Source organism: Rhinatrema bivittatum, chromosome 1 (genome assembly GCF_901001135.1).
Source record: "Rhinatrema bivittatum chromosome 1, aRhiBiv1.1, whole genome shotgun sequence".
NCBI classification, from domain to species: Eukaryota; Metazoa; Chordata; class Amphibia; order Gymnophiona; family Rhinatrematidae; genus Rhinatrema; species Rhinatrema bivittatum.
In genome coordinates, this window is record NC_042615.1 from 36,300,718 (window position 1) to 36,324,552 (window position 23,835).

At 47.0% G+C, this 23,835-nt stretch overlaps 1 protein-coding gene across 2 annotated transcripts in view; it reads left to right on the forward strand.

The window, feature by feature from the left end:
• NAA15 (N(alpha)-acetyltransferase 15, NatA auxiliary subunit) overlaps positions 1-23,835 on the forward strand; it is a 180,636-nt gene that overhangs the window by 104,857 nt on the left and 51,944 nt on the right. For both annotated transcript variants that reach the window (XM_029595406.1, XM_029595321.1), the window contains exons 12-14: positions 1,415-1,567; positions 1,914-2,042; positions 3,411-3,624. In XM_029595406.1, coding sequence (XP_029451266.1) covers positions 1,415-1,567; positions 1,914-2,042; positions 3,411-3,624 — 496 coding nt within the window. The remainder of the gene's footprint in view (positions 1-1,414; positions 1,568-1,913; positions 2,043-3,410; positions 3,625-23,835) is intronic.

Sequence of the window (23,835 nt, forward strand, 5' to 3'; positions counted from 1 at the left end):
TCCTTCAGTTCTACCCTCCGATCAAATTACAGGTTGCATGCTTCACGTAGAATATTTAACATGTACCAAAGATTTCCACGCAACCCACAGCTTGGGAGAGCCAGCTTGTGCGGCTGATTCTTGGTCTGCTTGTCCACGGAGAAAGCAAGAGCTGTTCACCTGCAACGGGTATTATCCGTGGACGGCAGGACAAGTCAGCCACCTTCTTCCCCTCAAGGCTGAAGGTAAGCTTGCTTGAAAGACTTGCACAGCGGGGGCTGTGTGCAAACGTTAATGCATGCTCAGAAAGACCACCTCGGAGAACTTTTCCATCTCTGCTCCCTCGGATGATGACATCACCCACTCGTGTGGCTGATATGTCCTGCTGTATATGGAAAATACCTCTTACCAGGTGAGCAGCTTTTATTTTATTTAGATTTATATTCCACTTTTCACACTTTTTTTTCAGCGCTTCAAAGTGAATTACAATCAGGTACCGTAGGTATTTCCCTATCCCCAGAGGGCTTACAAGCTCAGCTTTGCTTTGTCCGGGGCTTTTTATTGGCTTCTTGTGCTAAACAGCACACAGACATTTGGTGTGGCCTGAGTGAAAGCCGTGTTGGTGGCCTGTCGAGCTCTGCAGGCTTCAGGGAAATATTGGCTTTCTTTTTAAATAGCTGAGGTAATTTCCAAATATTCTGGGAGTGTATAATTGTGAGGCGCCGAAAACACACAAAAACACATTTTAATTTTGGAATTTTCTATATGCAATTTAAAAAAACCTTTCATTAAAAAAAACAAAATCTGAAATTGAAAAGTGCCACATGTGCATAGTGTGTGAATATATGCCAGGGTTAAAGATGGTACACGGGTGGGGCTCGATGATTAAAGCATTTAATGGGAGCTTAGGCATCCCTGGCCGCCACCTGACTGTCTTATGCATTTTTTGTGCGCCTGAATTTTGAAGGTTTGATACACTATTGTTTGTTTATTTAAAACGTAACTGCATACCCTGTTAAGTGGTGTTTAACCATGTACGTTTAATTTTTACCAGCTTGCACATTAAATCTTTTTTACTGCAAGTTTTTTTACTCATAACACCCAACTGATAATAGATAAAATCTTATTGAGGCTGGCACCCACCAAACTGTTTGTCGTTTTTTTCCGGGAAAAGTCCCCCACCACTGAACTAGGTTATGATGACAAAGCTACGTTATTTAGACCGGGTGTGAATTTGCATCTCCAGGAACATGGAAGGCTGGTGCACTAATACACAGCATATGCCTTCTAGCCCTCTGTTTTGAGGGTTTTAGTAGGAAAGAGAGCATGCTGGTCTGTGTACTGCCAGTGCTTGTATCCAACTGTGTTGTTGGTTAGTAGAATAAAGCTAGCTTCGGGTATGGTTTCCTATAGTATTTTTCTTTTCTCATTAAAGCATGCCGGAAACATCAAAGAAGCTGCCAGGTGGATGGACGAAGCCCAAGCGTTGGATACCGCAGACAGGTTTATCAACTCCAAATGTGCAAAATATATGTTGAAAGCCAACATGATTAAAGAGGCAGAAGAAATGTGCTCAAAGTTTACAAGGGTTTGTTCAGCATGTTAAACTTTTCTTTAAGTCAGATATATCTTCTCATAGTTTTCAAGATTGATATGTGCTGATGTGCCTATGTACGTAAGCATGCATATATTGTATGTGTATTGAGTGTAATTTTGTGATCAGTTGGTCTCCCATTTTCAATTATTTCAAAGCTATATTCTTTTCCATTCTGTTCTGTAGCTGCTGAAAACCTGTTACCTTTCTGATGAATTCTAGATGATTAAAAAATGTACATATTTTAGTTTGTATGATAGTGTATGTATTCATAAGATACTCTTTAATTATGTGTGTTGGGTTTTTTTAATATTAGCTTTGAAATCTCTCCCCTTCACAGGAAGGAACCTCTGCCATTGAGAATCTGAATGAAATGCAGTGTATGTGGTTCCAGACAGAGTGCGCTCAAGCTTACAAGGCCATGAATAAATACGGAGAAGCACTTAAGAAATGCCATGAAATTGAGAGAGTATGTACCTTCCAGGGGGAAAGGATAGTGGGCTATCTGATGATGAAGCAGCATGGATTCACTAGAGGGAGGTTATACAAATTGGTTTCTTTTCTGACTGACCTGTTCAAATCTCTATTAGTCCTTCTGCTGGGTAACCGAAAGGATGACTCCTAAGACAGTGGGCAAGGTTGAGTGATGGCAACAGAGGGCAATGGAAAAGAAAGCTCATTCGGAAGAGAAGAGAATGACTAGCGAGGTGCAACAGGAGGCCATTCAATGTGTTCATGCTTGACATTGAAGCGGTCTTGATAGCTAAAATATGCTTTTTTTTTTTTTTTTGTAGATGATACAAAGATCTGCAGTGGAGTTTATAGTCCAGTTTTAATAGAAAAGTGAGGAATTTTAGAAAACTTGGCTCACAGTCACATACGTGGCAGCCTAGATATGCAAAAAGGTGCAGTTTCATGCATTCCTCGTGCAGAAATCTAGAGAAAACAGGGGGAGGGGGTTGATGGTTGATATTCTGGTGACCACAGAATCAAAGAGGGCTCGGGGGTGATGATATTTGGTGGCCAAACAGCATAGCATGGTGACAGGCAGAGTCTTTGCGATGTAGTAACTAAGGAGAGGTTTGAGCAGCAGAAGATGGTGATGCCTCTTGCAAATCATTGGCGAGTCCTGCTTTGGAGTACTGTGTCCATTTCGGCAGGCTGCCTCTCTGTAGGGACATTAATGAAGCAGAGACTATCCCGGGGGGGGGCGGCTGCTGAAATTATACAGGGTCTGCAGCAAAAGCTTTAAGAGAGAAGAGGGTTTGGGAATATAGAGACGCACACCTCGAATGTATAAATGGCCCACAAGAGGCAAGCAATTTTCAGTGAAAAAATTCTAGCACAAAGGGTTCATTGCATGGGAAAGTGGGGGTGGACTTGGGAGTTATGTTCACGAGAAAAGGTGGTAGAGGCATGGAGCAGCTTCCCAACAGAAGGGATGGAACGCAAAACGGAATGAGAAATTAAAAAGTATGGGGAGAGCACAGGCCGGCCTTAACTGTGGAGAAAATTAGATTAAGGCAGTAGGTAGGGAAGGTAGCCTGTATTGGCCTGGCAGTTTAGTTTTTGTTAACATTAATATTTTTCTCACATTTACCGTAGTAGCAGTTTTAAAGCTAAGAGTGAAAAGTGATCCGTCAGTAGAATGTGCTCAGAATTGTCTGTTATCTGCCGTGCTCAGCCTTTTTCTGAGGAGTGCGGGGTGTTGGGCGGAAGGCTGAACGTGGCCGACGTCTTTAATCGGTGTTCGTTATTCAAGCTTATCATGCAAGTCGCTTAAGCATTTTTTTTTTCTGCACGTGGCTGTTGCTAAAGAGCACTGTGTTTGTGCTAGCATTTTGTAGAAATCACAGACGACCAGTTTGACTTTCACACTTACTGTATGAGGAAGATTACACTAAGATCCTATGTGGACTTGTTAAAATTAGAAGATGTGCTTCGACAACATCCGTTCTACTTCAAAGCAGCCCGGATTGCGATAGAAATCTATCTTAAGCTTCACGATAACCCCTTGATGGACGAGAATAAGGAGCATGAAGCTGACACAGGTACTTTCACATTATTTATTTTTTTAAGGTGAGGAGGGTTAACATCTGGCGGGTTTGGTAAAGCAGTGAGAGAGGGCGCAGTGGTGGAGGGAAAGACATTTACAACTTATTCGGTTGTCTCAGTCCCTGAGATAAAATCTGGAGAAGCACCTGGTCAGACTACATGGGTTTTATCTGCTGTTGTGTTCTAGTTTTCTATGTAAACGGTGATGAAGGGGGTTTGTGAATTTGCTTGGTGTCTGTGTTTTTAATTGGCAGTCTTTAACGATTAATTTTCACAAGAAAACTGTTAATACTGCTGCCTGTAAATTTTTCTCATGTTGGTCGTCTCCCTCTGGCCACCGGAAAAGCACTGCTCTCTGTTACTTGGGCAGTGTCACTGACATCCAGTCAGATTTCTTGCATTGGTCTATCCAAGCAGACTTCACATTGAAGTGCTGTATACCTCCAAGTGCTACGATAATTCACATCCAGCGTACTTTCATACCAGCCACTTACCTTATGATAGGGTGGTATGTACATGTGAGAACTATTTTGTGTATATTTTAAAATTATGCAATGGGAGAAAAAAAATCTAGAAAATAAAAATAACTAAACGATAAAACAGTGCTGGAAGACTTGTCTACGTACAGAGGATGTGAGGGGAAGGCTGTGCAGTACTCCAGCAGGAAGGGGAAGACTAGGTGAGCCTTATCTGCTGTCATTTTTCAGGTTTCTGTGTTAAACACCCTCAGTGCCGTTCCTTGTTCTAATCCCATGACCTGTACCATCAATTTACAAAAACAAATTCAACAAAGTAAAATAATATCCTCTCTCTGTATAATGAAATGACATAACGCATAATATCACTGACATCATTGCTTAATAAGCAAATAACACCCCCCCCCCCCCCCCCGATAATCATAGCTAGTGGTACTTTCTCCACAGTCTTTCCAATGGCTTCACACTAATGGGTTACATTATACATGCATGCAGTCCTTGAGCTGCAAGAAAATCCAGTGCATGCACACCCATCCACATCAGCAGCTGGTAGAGGTGTTCTCTCTGGAGTGTTACTGCCAGCAACAATGCACTGAGCATGGAAACCCGTGAGCCGCTGCATTAGCACCATTCAAACTTCTTTGCTAACCATTCACCCTCTCACAACTGTAGGGAGGATCTTGCTTTGCTAAAATTATGAAATTGGTCTTGTTAGCATTCGCTTTCAGATCAAGTTAAATACCTTTCAAACTCAGAATGCTGTACTGCCCTTGGAAGTCCTGACCCTCTTAGTGGGAAGCATGAGGTTGGGGGATTGCTGCCAACTTGTTACTTAAGTATTTCTTCTGCACAGTGTCTCGAGGGCACTTGCATCTGTCCAAAAGAAGACTGCTTCTCCTGTGTTATGATCAGCATCATTGGCAGAGATTCTCCCTGCACCCAGGAGCCTTCCCAGTCAATGGTTTTTACCCCGAGTTCAGGCACTGTACCCCTTGGCCAGCTGTTTGACATGGTGTTGTGTTAGTGTTAGCTTCTTTCCCCCTTATCATAGATTTGTTTCACAAATCTGATTTAAGTTGCATCACATGTATTCAAAATAGGATTATAAGAACATAAGTTGCTATACTGGGTCAGACCAAGCCCAGCATTCTGATTCCAACAGTGGCCAATCCAGGCTCCTCCCCTTGGTGGCGGTGCCTCTGTGCCCATCAGCCATTGACGCTCGTGGCCATCGTTCAGTTCTTTTTCTTTATTTTGTCACCGATCCTCATGATGTTTGCATCCTCTGCCTGGGGGTATTGCATGACATCCAGAGTTGCCATTTACGTGCCCAGACGACCCCCAAAGGGACGTAGTCTTCGACTCAAGATGGATCAGCTCTTCAGATCAAAGAAGTTAGAGCCATAGGCTTCAGCGGCAACGGAGGGCCTTGGAGCCGCACCAATGGACATCATGCCATTGCCATCAGCGGGTACATCAATTTCATCGAGGTCATTGGTGGATAGGGACACCGGAGACCAACCGAGCATTGAGGGAAGCCTATGAAGTATCAGCATCAGTCCTCAGCAATGCATGATGCTCGGCACGGGGTGCACCGGCTTTTACCGAAATGCCCCTGAAGCGACCCTGTGGCGAGGATTGCCCATCCTCCATCGATGCCTGGGCTCTGCGCCAGTCTCCAACAGACCTGGTGCCAGTCACTGATCCCCCTTGTGGATCCGAGGAAGATTTGGCCACCCCTCCTTCCTTCCAGTCAGTGTTGGCATTGGCAACATTCGAGGAGGAGCTGGAGCGTTGAGTCCAGCTGGCAGTGGAGTGGGCGCTGCAGGGCTTTGATCCCATGGCATCGGAGATAGTGCCGCCTGTTCTCTTACTGCTTCTGGAGAAGCTCAGTGTACTTATCTGTGCATTACCGACCCAGCTGGCGTCTGTTCCCGGGACAACACTGGTGCCCGGCGGAGCACCGAGGCAGCCCCCTACCGATATGGTGGTCATCACCAGTTCCTCCTCCGAGGAAGCTCCACTAAGGCTGGTGGAGAAGCTGAGGCCTATAGTCCCCTGACCAATTCCTTCTGTGCCTGCACCTCTGTATGTAGGCTGAGCACCTAGGGCCCCATCCCTAATTGTATACAGTGAGGATGAGGATCCTTATTACCCCTGGGGGGATGGTCAAACTGAGTCCTCCTCCGAGGTCTCAGATTGTCTCCCGTCAGACCCTTCTCCAGATGAGTGAAAGAGGTTTCTGCCTGAGGAACCTTCCCAGGTTTTGTGAGGGTGATGGCGGATGCTATCCCATTCCAGCTATTAAGAGATTGCCAGGCACAAAATGCTTGAGATCCTTCAGTTTGTGGAGCCTCCTAAGGAGATCATGGTGGACCCGGTACACAAGATCCTTAAGGAGTTGCTGCTGAGTATTTGAGAACAACCCCTCCTGTTAATAAGAAGGCGGATGGGGTTTACCTCTTCCAGAAGGCTGCTGGATTCGATAAGAGTCAGCTGCCTCACCAGTTGGTGGTAGTTGAATCCACCCTCAAGAGGGTCAAGCACTCTCAGACCCATTCCTTAGCACCCCCGAGGAAGAACCACAGAGCGATGGACGTTTTTGGGGAGGAAGGGGTTCCAAGTCACCATGCTTATTGCCTGCATCACCACCTATCAGCTCTATTTGAGCTGATACTCACAGGACATCTGGAAGCAGGTGGCTTAGCAGCTGCCTCAACAGCAGCAAGACACACTCATGTCGCTGGTGCACAAAGGTCTAGAGTGCAGGAGACATAGGTCCATGAGACCTATGATATTTATGAGTTGGCAGTGAACGTCTCTGCAGTGGGAATCTGTGCCTGCAGAATATCATGGCTGCAGGCCTTGGACCTCCGATCAGATGTACAGGAAAGACTCGCCGATGTGCTGTGTACTGGAGAGAATCTCTTTGGAGATAGGGTGAAGGATGCTGTGGCCCAACTCTGGGACCATCATGAAATCCTCCAACAACTCTCTGCCAGTACTCCGGATCTGTCATCCTCCTCTAGGAGGCTTTTGAGGCCGGAGCCCAGGAAGTCCTTCTTTCGCCAAAGGAAGTACTATCCTCCGCTTCTTCGATCCCGTCCAGACCATCAGAGCTCCCACAGCCTTCCCAGGCAGCAGAGAGCTCATAAGTCTTAGCCAGCTCCTCCATCAACTTCGGAGATGGGGTTTTGACTGGGCCGTAGGGAGCATAGCCAGGAGGATGGGACCCTCTAGTCAGGGGAAGGCTGCAGTTCTTTACGAACCAGTTGACCTAGTGTAACCTCGGACCAGTGGGTTCTATCCATCATCCGCCAGGAGTGCCAATAAAATCTATTGGGTGACCCGCCAACTTGCCCTCTGTGCCCATTTTGGGAGCGAAAGCACATCAGGAGGCACTATAAACTGAGCTCTTCTCCCTCTTAACGGCCAGAGCAGTCGAGCCCGTACCGCCAGGGCAAAGAGGGCTTGGATTTTATTCCATGTACTTCCTGATTCCAAAGAGAACAGGAGGACTCTGGCCTACCCTAGACCTGAGGGCCTTGAACATATTAAAAAAAAAAAGAAAAGTTCAAGATGGTTTCCCTGGGCATCTTGATCCTCCTTTTGCAAAAAGGGGACTGGCTATGCTCCCTTGATCTAAAGGACATATACACCCATATCAAGATCTTCCTAGGACACAGGAAGTATCTGATTCATGGTGGGAAAACAGCACTTCCAGTATTAGGTGTTGCCATTCGGGCTCACGTCTGCCCCATGGGTTTTCACAAAATGCCTAGTTATGGTGGCAGTGCACCTCTGCAGATTGGGAAACTAAAGGTAAAGTTATAGACATGCACAAGATAGGAAAAGGCTACAAAATACCTTCCAAGTGCTTGGATATCCCAGTGAGTACTGTTCAATCAATTGTGAGGAAATGGAAGCTGCATCATACCACCCAGACAAGACTGTCCCTCAAAACCCAGCATCAGAGCAAGGAGGAGACTTGTGAGGGAAGCCACAGAGAGGCCAACAGTCACTCTGAAGGAGCTATGGAGTTCAGTGGCTGAGACAGGAGTGGAGATGCACCAGTCAACCATAGGAAGAGCTCTGCATGGGAGGGTGGCTAGAAAGAAGCCATTACTGAAGAAAAACCACATCAAAGCACATCTGGAGTTTGCCAGAAAGCATCAGTGACCCAGCTAAAATGTGGGATAGGGTTTTGTGGTCAGATGAGACAAAGTTGGAGCTTTTTGACCAAAATTCAAAACGCTGTGTGGTACACCCCTTACACTGTCCATTCCTCAGCAAACACCATCCCAACAGTAAAGTATGGGGGCGGCAGCATCGTGTCGTGGGGATGCTTTTCCATGGTGCAACATACAGAGAGATTTATTTATTTATTGAATTTTATATACTGTCGTTCAGACGTACCATCACAACGGTTCACAGAGTTTAAAAGTGATAAAAGAGTACTATTGATAGAATAACAATACAAGTAAAATTACATAGTAGACTATTAAAAGGAGTAAAAGAAAGGAGAAAAAGAAGTAGGTTGCTTGGTCTGACCTCAGTCATTGTAGGCGTTGCCAAATAGCCATGTTTTTAGATCTTTTTTTAAAATGTTTGATCTCTGATTGCAGCCTTAGTTCAGTTGGTAATGAATTCCATAGTTTGGGGCCGGCTAGCGAGATGGCTCTCTTACCTGGCTTAAATGGGCGGAGTTCACTGATGGATTAGTTAAAAGGCCTTTGTTATCTGATCTTAAGCTTCTTTGTGGGATGTGTAGGCGAATGGCCGCATTTAACCAGTCTATTTGTTCCTCGTAAATAATTTTGTGCAGGATACAAATCTCTTTTATGCAATACTTGATGGGGAGCCAATGCAAAGATATTAATGTTGGAGTTATGTGATCGCATTTTCTGCTTCCTGTTAATACCCTGGCTGCAGCATTTTGCAAAACTTGTAGAAGGCGGATTGTAGATGATGGAAGGCCGAGTAAGAGTGAGTTGCAGTAGTCTGTACTGGAAAAAATGAATGCTTGTAGGATACTGTAAAACAACCTGGATTAGTCTGCTGAAATACTAAAACTTGGGAGAAAGTTCACCTTTCAGCAGGACGATGATCCCAAGCACAAGACCAAAGCAACACAGGAGTGGCTGAACAATAAAAAGGTGAATGTTCTGCAATGGCCAAGTCAAAGTCCAGATCTCAATCCAACCGAGAATCTGGGGCACTGTTTGAAAATTGCTGTTCATAAGCATCATGCAAGCAACCTGGAGCAAATCTGCCAGGAAGAATAGGAAAAAATCCCTCCCAAACAGTGTGCAAAGCTGGTAGAAACTTACTGAACGCTGTTAATGCAGTAAAGGTGGCTCTACCAAGTACTGGTCTGAAAGGGTTACTTAAGCAAGCAGCATTTTTCAGTTTTATTTTACCAAAAATGCAGATAAATAGTGAACTGTGACTTTGAAAATTTACTTTAAGAGCATTCTGGTTTGCAATAAACATCCTGTCTGGAACAATCTGTGTAACAGTCATTTGTAATCCACACAAATCTGCTGACTTTTTAGGGGTCGAACACTTTTTTGTAAGCCACTAAATGTATTTACATTTATTGCCTTTCCATCCAGTGCTCTTGGCGATTAACTGCAAACATATTAAAACATGCCAGTCATCATAATATATTAATATCATAACCCCCAAGGTAAATTGAAAATTATATTTAAACATATCAATCGCAGTATTATAACACTAACATAATCCTCCGATTTTTAAAACTCATGCCATTCAAAATTTAAAGTATACGCCTTAACTTGCCACACAATGTCTGCACACAGTATCTCCCTTTTCTAAACCACCTTGTCTTCTCCTTTCGATTAGTGCTAATAAAAGCTTGATTAAAAAGGAAGGGGGTTTTTTGTTTGTTTTTTTACTAGTTTTACCAATTAATGCTCTGCTGAAGCCTGCTAAACAGTTCAGCGTCTCTCCGATATCCCTTCTCATCTTTCCTCCAGCCTCTCAGAGTGGGCTTTATGTTGCAGGCCCACTGGTCTCCCTCTGAACGGCTTCCATCCTCTCAATGTCTTGTGAAGAAGGTGGGGGGTTCAGCAGTGGCTTATACAGGGGCCACGTTACCTCCTGTTTTCTTCTGGAGCACACTGTCTGCTTTCCCTGCTGTTTTATTACATCGACTGGCAACCATCACATCATTTCAAATGATTATTCGTCTTTTTTTTTTTTTTTAAACTGTTGTCTGTTCTCTCCTTAGTTAATGTGGCTAATGGATTTTTGCATCCCAGATGCATGGTTTTATATATATTGTTTTGTACTGAAGTGTATCTTCCAAACCCTTGACCATTCTTCTAATTCAGAGCTTTCCAAACTTTTCATGTTGGTGACACACTTTTTAGACAAACATAATTTCACGACACAGTAATTCAGACTGCTAGCAAACCAGAGGTTAAAGGCTAAACGAATGAAATGTATTTCGACAATTTATGTATGTTTCCTTAAATATATACATACATAAAATTGTTTCACGACACAACCTATCTCATGAAAACCTTTCATTTATATTAAAAATATATAATATTCCAAGATTAATGTTATTGTTATAATTTATGAAGTAACAATAATAAAACAAATTGTCTGTCCCCACACACTAATATCTCCCTCCCCCCCCCCCCCCAGTACATGTCTGACCCCCACACTCATGTACCTCTTCTTTTTTTATTGTTGCCAGTTAAGTGCTTCACTCCCTTCAGGGTTCAAGCCTGCCGTGCTGCATAACACCTTCCGGGATCACCAGACACTGTTGCTTGCAGTCAGTACTCCTTGTGGCCAGGCCTCATCGGCAACAGCAGCCAATGACAGGGACAGCTGGGCTCAAGTCCCACTCACCAAGCCCAAAAAACCGCGATTGACAGCAAAAATTGCCCAATAATAAGCAACCCACAAACTGAGAGAGAATAAAAAAAAAAAAGTGACTTGCTGGAGGGGAGCAGCTATGTGGACCAGACTTGTGCGACACACCTGCTCACTGCAGGCAACACACTAACGTGTCGCGACACACAGTTTGGAAAGCTCTGCTCTAATTATTTTAAAGTCCCTCTCATTTTATCCTACCCTGCTGGTATATTTACTCTATTACGGAGATTTCTGTCATTGGCAGAACAAACCTGCTTTTCCCTCCATTCCCTCTGCAGTGTCACTAATCTACCACCACTCTCGGCATTCTGCCTTCCAACCAGAATCTTACTCGATTTGCAGCTTTCTGTCCTCCTCTCATACCGTCCAGCTTGTTTACCTAATCTCTGGGGCCGATGCAATACATTGTGCTCAGCCGAGCGCACTGTTTTAACCTGCTGTCTGACGCGGGTTAAATAGGCGCTAATCCACTCCCTATACAATAGGGAGTGGATTAGCACCTATTTAACGCACGTCCGACGCGGAGTGAATGAGTTAGCGCTCATCACATACAAATGCAAAAAGATAAATGTGCATCTCAGACGCACATTTATCGCTCAGATATTAACACCTGCCTGGAGCAGGCGTTTCATTACTGGCAGACAGGCAGGTTATGAAAACCGAGGCCGAGTTTACTGGCGTCGGTCTTCATAACTGGCAGCCGTGGCGGGTCGCGTTAGCAAGGAGGCGCTAAGGTCGCGCAAGAGATCCTAGCACCTCCTTCCTGGCGCGACCCCCTAATTTACATATTGCATGGCGCCCATTAAGAAAACGGGCGCTGAAAAGTCAGCACCCGCTTTCCGCGAAGATTATTGCATCGGCCTCTGTGTGGAAGGATAGACAACATCCACTGCCCCTCCTGGAGCCGCCACCTCAGTCACATTGGTCTGATAGCATCTTCCCTTTGCATGAGCAGTTAGTCTTGGCTCCTGTAATCTGCTTGTTTCAAAGTGCAGCATTTTCTTTGTCCTGTTTCTATAGCTCTTCCTGCAGGTCTGCAGTTTCCTGACACCCCCCACCGCCCCAATCTGTTCTCCTCCAAAGACAAGTTGAACCGTGCAGTGAGGGTGCAGTCAGCACTTCTGAGGGCACTCTGTATTCTCAGCTGCACCCCATCCACTCCCATGGCCTTAGCTAGAACCTCAGTCACTCCCCCCCCCCCCCCCCCCCCCCCCCCCCCCCGTTTGTCACTTATGCCTGCAATTTCGTCTTTAGTTTTATCTCTTTCCATTTCTTGTCTTCAAATACTGAAGAGACAAGCTTTTTAAGATTTCTGCTTTCTGTGGGTCATTCTCTCCCTACCTGCCCTTTCTCACTTAATCTTAGCTTTCCCCCTTCAGATTTTTCTTTTCCTAGCATGTAGCCAGATGGACTCAGGATCAATAGGTTATGCTCCCCTGCCAGCAGATGGAGACAGAGTCAGATTTCAAAGCTGACGTCACCCTACATACACCCCTGCAGTGACCTTAACTATTTCCCCGTCTCTAGCAGATGGGGGACATACCTCTCCCTATGGGGATTTCTGTACTCTTTGGAAGGAGAAATTCTACATTTAAATTGGAGAAAAAATTGAGTCCTGCTGTCCTGCGATAACTAAAGGTCCCTTCCCCAGTTGAGAATTCCTGAGGCGATTTCTGAGATCCCGCAAAGGTGTGCCTTGGTCTGGTAGCCAGTTCCCAGCATGGACTTTGCTGCTTAAGCAGCTGAAAGGCAGCAGTACAGGAAGCCAAGCGCAGAGGTGATGGCCAAAGCCCTCTCCCTCCGCAGCCGGTGACCATCTGTATACTCAGCCAGTAAGTGCTGAGCCAAGGTAAATTAAAAAAAGAGAAAAATATTTACTCCCGATTCAGAGACATTTGAAGAGGTTTCAGTAATTTTTCCTCCGGTCTCCTTGCTCGTCGTGCTGTACTGACGTCATTCCTGATCCCACTGGGGTAAGGGGAAGTGGGCTTCCGAGCAGGTTGAGCAGCCTCCTGGTGGGTTAGGCCTCGCTTTGCATACCGCATGGTAGGCTGCGGTGGCGCCATCTTGTGTGCGTCTTTGTGCGTGCCCTATTGTCCTCCACAGAATGTCGGTATGCGCAGTGCATCGGCTCTGAACACGCACTGTGCGCATAACATAGCGCGCTTATATACGCACACAACCTACTAAGCGCAGAATATAGGTAAAGCCTGGTGTATGGGCTGAGCATGCACCTCGCCGCATCCCGCCTAGGTGCCCAAAATCTGAGCACATAAAACTTTAAGCGCGAGCCAACAGAACACACAGTTACTGCCGCCAATGGCTCCGGCAGCCAAGAAACATAAGCGCCTTTCTCTCTGCGCTGCTTGTCATATTAGGACTTCATAGTCTGACCTGGATTCCAACTTATGTCAGCACTGTGAGGAAGCTCAGGGAGAGTTGGCCTCCCCGGACTTTGCTAAGCCCGGCTTCTCCCATTCAGAGGATGGGTTAGCCACAGCCTTAACTGGAAGTACCCCGGATCTGGGTACCCCCGGGGCTTGGTCCTCCATAGGAGAGGGAAATTCAGCAGCAACTACCACAGTACCTCCTGGGCTAGGTATGGACCCGACTGCCTTCTCCAAGGTGGAGTTTTTCCAGGGCCTTCAAGCCTTTGTACAGGCGCAGTCAGTTACTTCACTTGCCCCTGGCCAGACGGAACCTCAGCAGGTAAGCCCTCTCTCTTCCAGTCCTATTGGCAGACCTTGAGGCATGCCTCACCTCACCAAGGGTATCCCTGGCAGAGATCCGAACGGCATGGACAAAGAGAAGAAATCAGGATCCTTGGAAAATGGGGAAATTCCCCCTGGTTTAGAACCGTATCAGACCATGTTACAGTTTTTCCATAAGAGATGAATTGCCAGCCCGTTTCCCAGACCCTGAAGATGCTGGGTATTCCTGGGGCGGATTCTATGCTGGAACTAAATAAGAACCCCATTCTAATTTCCCTATGGAAAGCCTCTTACTACTTTTCAGTACTGGAAGCCATCCAGGAGTTGATTGACCTGAAATGGGATGCCCCAGAAGCAACTTTTAAAGGGGGATGAGCATTAGCTCTGTACCCACTGGATCAGGCAGTGAGAGAATGTTTGCGTTTCCCTAAAGTGGATACGCTGGTCTGTGCCGTTGCTAAGCGAACAACTATCCCAATGGAGGGAGGAACGGCCTTAAAGGATGCGCACGATGGACAGATGGAGTCCATCCTTAAATAGGCCTTTGATGCAGTAGCAATGATCTTACAGATTGCCTCTTGTTGTGCCCTGGTAGCTCGTTTGTGCCTACTTCTCTCTCAGGTGGTGGATGACCTGGGAGTGAATTCCAGAGTGGTTATGGAACCTGCCGCCATCTTTTTAGCTGACATGGGCTTGGATCTAGTCTGTACTTCCTCCAGAGGAGTGGCCTTAGTGGTGGCAGCCAGAAGACAGCTATGGCTGCGGAATTGGTCAGCAGACGCAGGCTCCAAGGCAAATCTTACAAAGATGCCCTTTAAAGGATCACTCCTTTTCAGAAGTGAATTGGAAAATCTAGCCAGTAAATGGGGCGAGTCTCCAGTTCCCTGGCTACCAGAAGATAAGAGAAAGCAGTTACAGCATCCCTCGCCTAGAGGGTCGATCCAGGGGCTCTCAACGCTTTCGCCCTACAGAAACTTGACATTTCAGAGGTCTCAGTCCTTTGGGAGGTCTCGGTCCTTTCGTCCCAAACCCCCAATGAAAATTTGTTGACCCCCCTCCCCCTCAGAACGAGGAGATAGGGGTTCAACTGTCCCTCTTCTACCAAAGATGGGTCAAGATCACTTTGGACAAATGGGTGCTGGATGTCATAAGAGAAGGATATGCGCTGAAGTTTCACAGCACTCCTTGGGACATATTCATGATATCTCCTTGCCACTCCCAGCACAAGAAGCAGGCAGTGGAGACTATTATTTCAAGGCTTCTCAGGATGAGGGCTATAATCCCAGTATCTGCATCCCAGGAAAATGCGGGGCGTTTTTCCATCTATTTCATTGTACCAAGAAAGAAGGTTCCTTTCGCCCCATCCTGGACCTCAAGAACATCAACAGATGAGTGACTCATTTCCGCCTGGAAACTTTCGCTCCGTGATAATGGCCGTACAATCAGGAGAGTTCTTAAAACTCCCTGGACCTATCTGAGGCCTACCTACATATTCTAATCTGTCAAGAAATCCAGTGTTTCCTATGTTTTGTGGTACTGGGTTGCCATTATCGGCTCTGGGCACTGCCCTTTGGCCTAGCCACCACCTCCAGAACATTTTCTAAGATTATGGTGGTCATAGCGGGAGCATTGAGAAAAGTGGGGAATCCTGGTACACCTGTATTTGGATGACTGGTTGATCTGGACCAAATCTGTGGAAGAGAGCCTCCGGGTGACCAACAGGGTGACCTCCTTCCTTCAGGAACTTAGCTGGGTCGTAAACCTGGACAAATGCAGCTTCAAGCCCTCCCAGTCCTTGGAATACCTGGGAGTCTAATTCGACACCAAGCATGGCAAGGTCTTCCTTCCAACCATGCGGATAAGGAAGTTGATGCCCCAAGTGCTTAGGTCGATGAGCACAATACGTCCGATGGTGTGGAGCTATCTCCAAGTTCTCGATTTGATGGCAGCAACCCTGGAGGTAGTGCCGTGGGCGAGGGCACACATGCGACAACTTCAATGCTCACTACTGTCACATTGGAACCCGCAGTCTCAAGACTATTCGATTCACCTCCACTTACCGATGGGACTATGCTCTCTGCTCCAGTGGTGGCTACAGGAAGCTCATCTCAGCAGGGGTGTATCCCTGCCCTCTCCGAACTGGCTGGTCCTTACAACAGATGCAAGCCTCTGGGGCTGGAGAGCTCACGGTCAGGAACGAACAGCCCAGGGACGTTGGACCGATGAACAGGCCCTCTGGAGGCCCAGGCAGTCAAATTGGCATGTCTACAATTCAGCCACAGACTCCAGGGTCAGGTGGTCTGAGTAATGTCAGACAATACAAAGACGGTAGCCTATATCAACCGCCAGGGTGGAACCAAGAGCCAACAAGTGTCACAGGAGAAAGGTCTCCTTATGGAATGGGCAGAAATATGTTTACAGATGATCTCAGCCTCCCACATCGCAAGAAAAGACAATATCAGAGCAGACTTTCTAAGCAGGGGGAGTCTGGATCCAGGAGATTGTGGGTATTGTTAGCCACAGCCTTTCAGCTGATAGTAGATCACTGGGGTTTCCCATCCATCGACCTGCTGGCCGCATCTCACAATGGGAAGGTTCCCCGATTCTTCAGTTGCAGAAGAGATCAGTGGTCCCTGGAGATCAATGCTCTTGTTCAGACCTGGCCGGAAGAAGAGTTGCTATACGCCTTCCCTCCTTGGCCCCAGCTGGGCAGGGTCATTCGTAGAATCGAGCACCACAGGGGATTAGTCCTACTAGTAGCTCCAGATTGGTTCAGACATCCGTGGTATGCGGACATGTAGACTCTTGGTGGAGACCCCCCCCCCCCCCCGTGCCAACCACTGCACAGGGACTGCTACAGCTGGGATTGGTCATTCACGAGGATCTGACTCGATTGTATGTTACAGTTTGGCCTTGAGAGGGCTCACCTGATGAAACGAGGATATTCTGCAGCAGTAATTGCCACCTTACTCCATGCTCGGAGGTTCTCTACGTCCCTAGTATATGTGTGGGTCTGGAGAGTATTTGAGGCCTGGTGCAAGGAACACGGTGTCCCCCCTCGGGCAGACAAAATCCCACTAATTCTGGAATTTTTGTAGGACTGCTTGAATAAAAGTTTGACCCTTAATTCCTTGAAGGTCCAGGTAGCCGCTATCTCCTGTTTCAGGGGTGAGGTGAACGGGACCCGCCTGTCAGCTCATCTGGACGTGGCCCATTTTCTGAAAGGGGTGAAGCTCCTCCGGCCACCTCTACGGTGGCTGGTTCCCTTGTGAAATCTTAATCTTGTATTAGAATTTTTGGCAGGGCCCTCCTTTCGGCTGCTGCGCAGTCTTATCTTGTGTTTATTAACCTTGAAAACTGTGTTCATGGTGGCCATATGCTCAGAACATCACATCTTTGAACTACAGGCATTGACATGTCAGGAATCGTTCCTCCGGATGACTCCAGGAGCATTACAGTTTACCCAAGGTAGTCTCAGAGTTTCATTTGAACCAGTCCATTTCATTGCCATCCATAGGAAAGCACAAGGATGCGGAAGAATATCAACTCCTCCGTCATTTGAATGTCAGTAGACCTTAGGTGTGGTATCTGGAAGTTTCAGAACCGGTCCGCAAGATGGACATTCACAGTGGAAGGAAGTGGAGCGAACCAGCTTCATGGGCTACCATAGCTCATTGGATTAAGGAGATGGTCACAGGAGCTTATGTGGAGGCAGGAAAGTCATTACCTGCTCGGGTTAAAGCTCATTCCCCCAGGGCTCAGGCAGTCTCATGGGCGGAAGCTAGACTGCTGTTGCCTGTCAATATCTGCCAAGCAGCGTCGAGGTCCTCCTTACACACCACCTCCAGGTTCTGTCGCCTGGACGTTCAGGCCTGAGAGGATTCAGCCTTCGCAAGGACAGTGTTAACCAGACCGCAGGCAGCCTCCCGCCCCGATCGGGAGTAACTTTTGTACATTCCATTGGTCCTGAGTCCATCTGGCTACACGCTAGGAAATGGAGAATGGCTGCCCAAGAACGGTGCCAATGATTCGCCCGTGGAGTGGATATTGTTTCCAAGGGATTACGGGTAAGCCATCATCCATTCCCTAGATTAGGAGATCTATATTCTTACTGGGGTTCAGTGTTTATGACTGGTTGAGTACAGTTACGGTTATCCATTTTTTTTTGAAATTTAAGGTTTATTAGAGAAAGATAATACCGACAATACAAAACCATACAGTATCTGTGAAGCATGTACAATAACAAAATTGACAGTAGAATAGATGCAATAAAGACTTACAACAGATTCTCTGCTTTTCTCAGTTATTGTGTAAACATATCCCCCCCTTCTGTTCCCCTCACCCCCCACCCTTCTCCCCTACCATCCCTGGGAGCTCCTGCAAAGGTAGTATGAACAAATAGCATAAGAGAAAATCAGACATAAAAGGAAATCATATCTTCTTCTGTTGTTGTTGCCATGTTAGGTATAAAGACCAGGTACGCTGAAAGGCCCCTATTTGTTTCCGACGGTGCGCCGTAATCTTACTAAGGGTACAAACCTTTGCCACCCGTGACTGAACCTGCAATAATGTAGGTACACCCTGAGACTTCCAGTGTAAAGCTATCTCACATCGAGCAGAGGTGACCACCAATCTAACAAAACGCTGTAAGGCCGTGTCGAGCTGTGGATAGTCTGAGTTAAGCAGGGCAACTATGGGGGTTAGAGTAATAGAAACATGCAATATGTCTGAAAGCCACACAGCCAGTCCCTGCCAAAACTGGGAAACAGCAGCACACTCCCACCACATATGATAAAAGGAACCTCGCTCCCCACAACCCCTCCAGCACCGATCCGAGGCCGTGGAATAAATTTTATGGAGTTTAGCGGGGGTATAATGCCACCGATAGAGGAGTTTGAAACTATTTTCCAAGTAGGAGGCTGAGATAAGACCCTTACACCCCACTGTAAAGATAGTGTCCCAAAAGTCGTCACCCTGCGGGGACCCCAGATCAGCCTCCCAGGCGGACAGGAATGTTGGGCGTGTGCCCATACCCTGAAGGAGCAGCTTATAAATTTTGGACATTAAGTGCTGTACTTTGTCAGCCGCTCGGCAGAAATTCTCAAAGAGACCAATTGGCTGGAGTAAATCCCGGGAAATATGGGTCGCTCTTGCGTAACTCATTAGTTGGAGGTAGCGATAGAAATCCCCCTGAGGTAAGTCATGCCGGGCCTGGAGAGTGGAGAACGTCACCCACGAGGAGTGCTCCCAGAAGTGACTATAATTATAAAGACCCTTAGCCAACCAATCTGCAAAGACCTGCGGAGCTGTACCCCCCAAGAATGACCCAGAGTGAAAGGGGGAAAAAAGGACCGACCCCACCTTGGACCCCACCACCTGGGGCTTCCATTTATACCAAAGGTGTAAGGTACACTGAATCGTGTCCGGTAGGCCTTCCAATTTGGGCCCAGAGCTAGGAGGTTGCCAGAGGATATTAGTCAGCAGGTGTGGCCCGATAAGTTCCTGCTCCAGAATCGCCCAAGGTTTGCGGGCGGTGGTTCTGTGCCAATCAACAACAGCTCGTAATTGAGCCGCAACATAATATCGTAATAAGTTAGGCACTGCAAGGCCCCCCCGCACCCGAGGTTGAAACAATACTTTCTGGGCCACCCTGGGGTGCTTCCCCTGCCACAGGAATTTCATAATCCTGCGTTGCCACTTGAGAAGCAGTGCAGTTGGTATGACGCAAGGAATGGTCTGGAAAAGGTATCCAATCCGGGGCAGGATGTTCATTTTAAAAGTAGCAATTCGTCCCAGCCACGAAATGTGGTATCGATTCCACTCCTCCATTTCCCTGTACAATTTAGCGAGAAGAGGTGGATAGTTAAGCCTAAAAACATCAGAATGAGCCCCTATAAATATACCTAGGTATTTAATTTTCTCCTTTGCCCATTTAAAAGCAAAACGGGCTTTCAGATCCCGTGCCTGGTCCTCCGGTAACGTAATATTAAGGATTTCGGTTTTGTCCCAATTAATGGAGTAGCCAGACACTTGACTGAAGGTTTTAATAATCTCTACCACGGCTGGCAACGATTGCTGAGGGTCCGCAAGGGTCAGAATGACATCATCAGCAAACATCGCCAACTTGGAGGAATATGACCCCACACTAATGCCCATCACGTCCCTTGACAACCGGATCCGTTGGGCCAAAGGTTCTATAAATAGGGCAAATAGTAATGGAGAGAGCGGGCAACCTTGGCGGGTGCCCCGCTCAACAATAAAGAACGGGGAATAGCCCCCATTTACCTTAATGCAGGCCCTCGGTTTATCATATAATTTCTGAATCCAGGTAATGAAAAAAGGCCCAAAACCCATGGTATGCAAGACTTGAAATAAAAAAGGCCAGTGAACCAAATCAAAGGCCTTTTCCGCATCCATAGCCATAAAAAGAAAGGGGATATGATGGCGCTTAACCCACCAGAGGGAATCCAACAACTTCCGCACATTATCGGACGCCATGCGACCAGGGATAAAACCGGCCTGATCCGGGTGAATGAGTTGTGCTACATAACCGTTAAGCCTGTTAGCCAGAATTTTAGCCAGAAGCTTGAGGTCTATGTTCAGCAATGAGATGGGCCTATAAGAGCCACACTTGGTAGGGTCCCGTCCCGGCTTTGCAATGATCGTTATACCCGCCACATTAGAATTAGGATTCAAAACCCCCTCGTGTCGCAAGGCATTAAACATGGCCGTAAGTGGGGTAAGTAAATCACCGGCAAAGCATTGATAAAACCGGGCAGTAAACCCATCCAGCCCCGGGGACTTGCCAGCCTTAAGTTGCTTAATGGCAAATAACACCTCAGATTCTGAGATATCCTTGTCTAGCGTATCCCTGGCGGACTCTGATAACTGGGATAAGGGAGTGTCCTGTAAAAAGGATTGTATGTCCCTGAACTCTATAGAGTGGTTATGGGAATACAGTGCAGAATAAAATTGTAAAAAGCAGTCACGGATCGCATCATTGGAGGTAAGTGGTGCACCATGAGCACCTACAATTTTAGTAATAGTGTTTTGTAAGCGTTTGGCTCTCAACTTATGCGCAAGCAACTTCCCCGCTTTATTGCCCCCTTCAAAGTATACTTGTTCCGTTTGCTCCAGCTCATGCGCAATTTTGGCCGCATCCAGCGCCCCAAGTTGCGATCGGTAGTCAGCTAAGGCCAAACGGAGCACTTCAGTGGGGGTTTGCTTGTGGCGCTGTTCTAAGTCCAATAATTTGGCAGTCAGGAGCGAACGTTCCCGCTGGGTCTCCTTTTTAACCCAAGAGGCCCGAGCTATAAAAGTCCCCCTAAGCACTGCCTTTAAACAGTCCCAGTAAGTGATGGGCGAGATGTCAGGGTGAAGGTTATGAGAACTGTAATCTGTAAGTTCCCGCCGACATTGATCCACAAAGGAGTCACTGTCAAGTAAGCTATCGTTTAGGCGCCAAAAGCGTTGGCCTTTGTCATAATTAGGGAAAGTCAGCTCAGCCCACACCGGAGCATGATCGGACCACGTGATCGACTCTATAACCCCTTTGCGCACATTTTGGATCACTCCCCTATCCACAAAAACATAGTCTATCCTAGTGTATAGGTTATGGGGGTTCGAGAAAAAAGTATAATCCCTCTGGGTGGAATGCAAAAAGCGCCACACATCTACCAGCTGAAAGTGGTCCAAAAAAGCAAGGAGACTATTGCGGTCTCTTTTCAAAGTAGAACATCGCCCCCCCGAGGAATCAAGACCAGGGTCTAAGGGCAGATTGCAATCTCCCATCACCATCAAGTGACCCACTTTTTTCAAGAGGACCAGCTTCACCAGTGCATCATAAAATTTGGCTTGGTGAACATTGGGGGCATATACGTTAAGCAATGTATACGAGACCCCAGCAATATTAAGGACCAGCAATAAATATCTACCCAAAGGGTCAGCAACACTGTCAAGCAATTCAAAAGCAAAGTCCTTGTGAAATAGAATCCCCACACCCGCATATTTAGCAGCTTTAGAGCTAGCCGCCCAATACTGATGCGGGTAAAGGGCAGAGCTCATTAAATGCTCATAGCGCCGCTTTAAATGTGTCTCCTGGAGACAAGCAATCGCAATATCAGCACGCTGCAGATCTTTATATAGTAATTTACGCTTACGGTGCGTATTCAGTCCCTTAACATTAAAGGACTGTACCTTAAAGGTAGCCATCCGGACAAGTGATGGTGCATTTCAAGTGCCCCAGCGTATATAGAGCAGACAGAGATAAGAGAAGGAGAGGTCCCCCCATGAAACAAGAGACAACTAAACATAGTACCAAGCAGCACGTAGCCCTCAGTGAGCCGGGCAGTAAACAACAAGGCAATGCACTCCCAGAGAGGAGATCCCCACTATTCCCCATTCCCCCCCCTCCCCCCCTCCCAAAGGAACCACAATCATCTCTTGGGTCCCCCATCATCTAGGGGTGAGTGAAGACAGCGTCCCAGGTGCCGTCCCACCCGGCAGCATCAGCATATTATCAAACATATAACCAGTAACCAAACCCTCCACGTCCGGTGCGGCTTAACAAGAAACAGTGTCAAAGCCTTCAGAGCCAAAGCAGCCAGATCATGTAGGGGCTCTGTTCGCGATATCTGGATCCGGGGTGCGTCGCAGTCTCTTTCCCCCCTTTCCCATCCGCTGCCAGCGAGGTTCCTCCCTGCGGTCGGCACGTGGCGAGGAAGATGGCGGCAAATCCGTCACAGTATAGCCAAGGTCCTTCAAGATGCCCGCCGCTTCATGCACGGATTGTGCCTTGTGCGTTGTACCTTGCACAGTAAAGCTGAGGCCAAAGGGGAAGAGCCAGCGGTACCGGATGTTTTCTTTAATCAAAACAGCAGTAATAGGTTTCATAGCCTGGCGTTTCTTCATAGTAGTCGGGGAAACATCAGCATAGACTTGCACATCATGTCCCTGCAGCTGCAGCTTCCCCCTCTGGCGCGCCAGGGCCAGGATCTTCTCTTTCACAGGGAAATCATGGAAGCAAGCGATCACATCCTTGGGTTGATTAGGAGCTCTCTGACCCTGGACCCTGTGAGCCCGTTCCAGCTTGACCACTAGAGACCCTCCAGAGCCTGCAGCATTTTGGTTTGCATCTTGCTGTAATAAATCAGTGCAAAGCTCTGTAATAACTTGCACACAGTTAGCAAAGTCAGAGGTCTCAGGAATGCCCCGAAAGCGCAGATTAGCCCTCCTATTCCTGTTTTCTAAATCTTCCAGTTTGGAGGAGAGTTGCTGAATTTCACTAGCCATTTCCTTATGGCTATTCTGCAGCGAGCTCATTTTATCTGCCTGAGATTCAGTGAGGGTTTCATACTCAAAAAGCCTCCTCCCCATTTCACACAGTTCCTCCTTCATTTCACCCACCGTTTCACGGATCTCAGATTTAAAAGAATTGAGATCGTGGCTGAGCTCCCCAAACCAAGCCTTAAACTCACCCCGAGTAGGGATTTCCGAATCGGGGAGTGCCGGTGCTGCAGCTGAGGCCTCAGAGATCGCTTCTCCCGTCACGGTGGCCATTTTGTTTTTTTCAGGAGAATTTTCCCGGGCCGATTTCTGGTAGGAAAACTTGCAAAAGTCGGGTTTGGGGGCCCGATTCGCCATCAGCAGCCTTCGGGGGTGAGCTTGGTGTTGGAGCCGCGTCAAAAGGTGGAGGGATGGCTACGATATTATCTGGATGCTATCCGGCATAGCCAGGAGCTCCAGGCTAGGCTGCCACTCGAGCCGCTGACGTCATCAGCCCCCCCACGGTTATCCATTTTTAATCATATTTTAAATCAAGTTTTTGTCAATAGTATGTACACAGTGGCTTTTGAAGAGAAGACTGAAGGGCTGAGGTCACTGCAGGGGTTATATCTAGGGTGTCTTCAGCTTTGAAATCTAAATCTGTCTCCATCTGCTGGTAGGGGAGCATAACCCATTGGTCCTGAGTCCATAAGGAAAACGAAATTATCAGATAAGTAATTTCTCCAATGTCTGTTATATAGTTAAAGAAGGTTTTACCTCTTCCTTTCATTGATTGGATTCAGCTGTTTCCAGAATATTCTGTTTCAGCCACTGAAACGCGTTT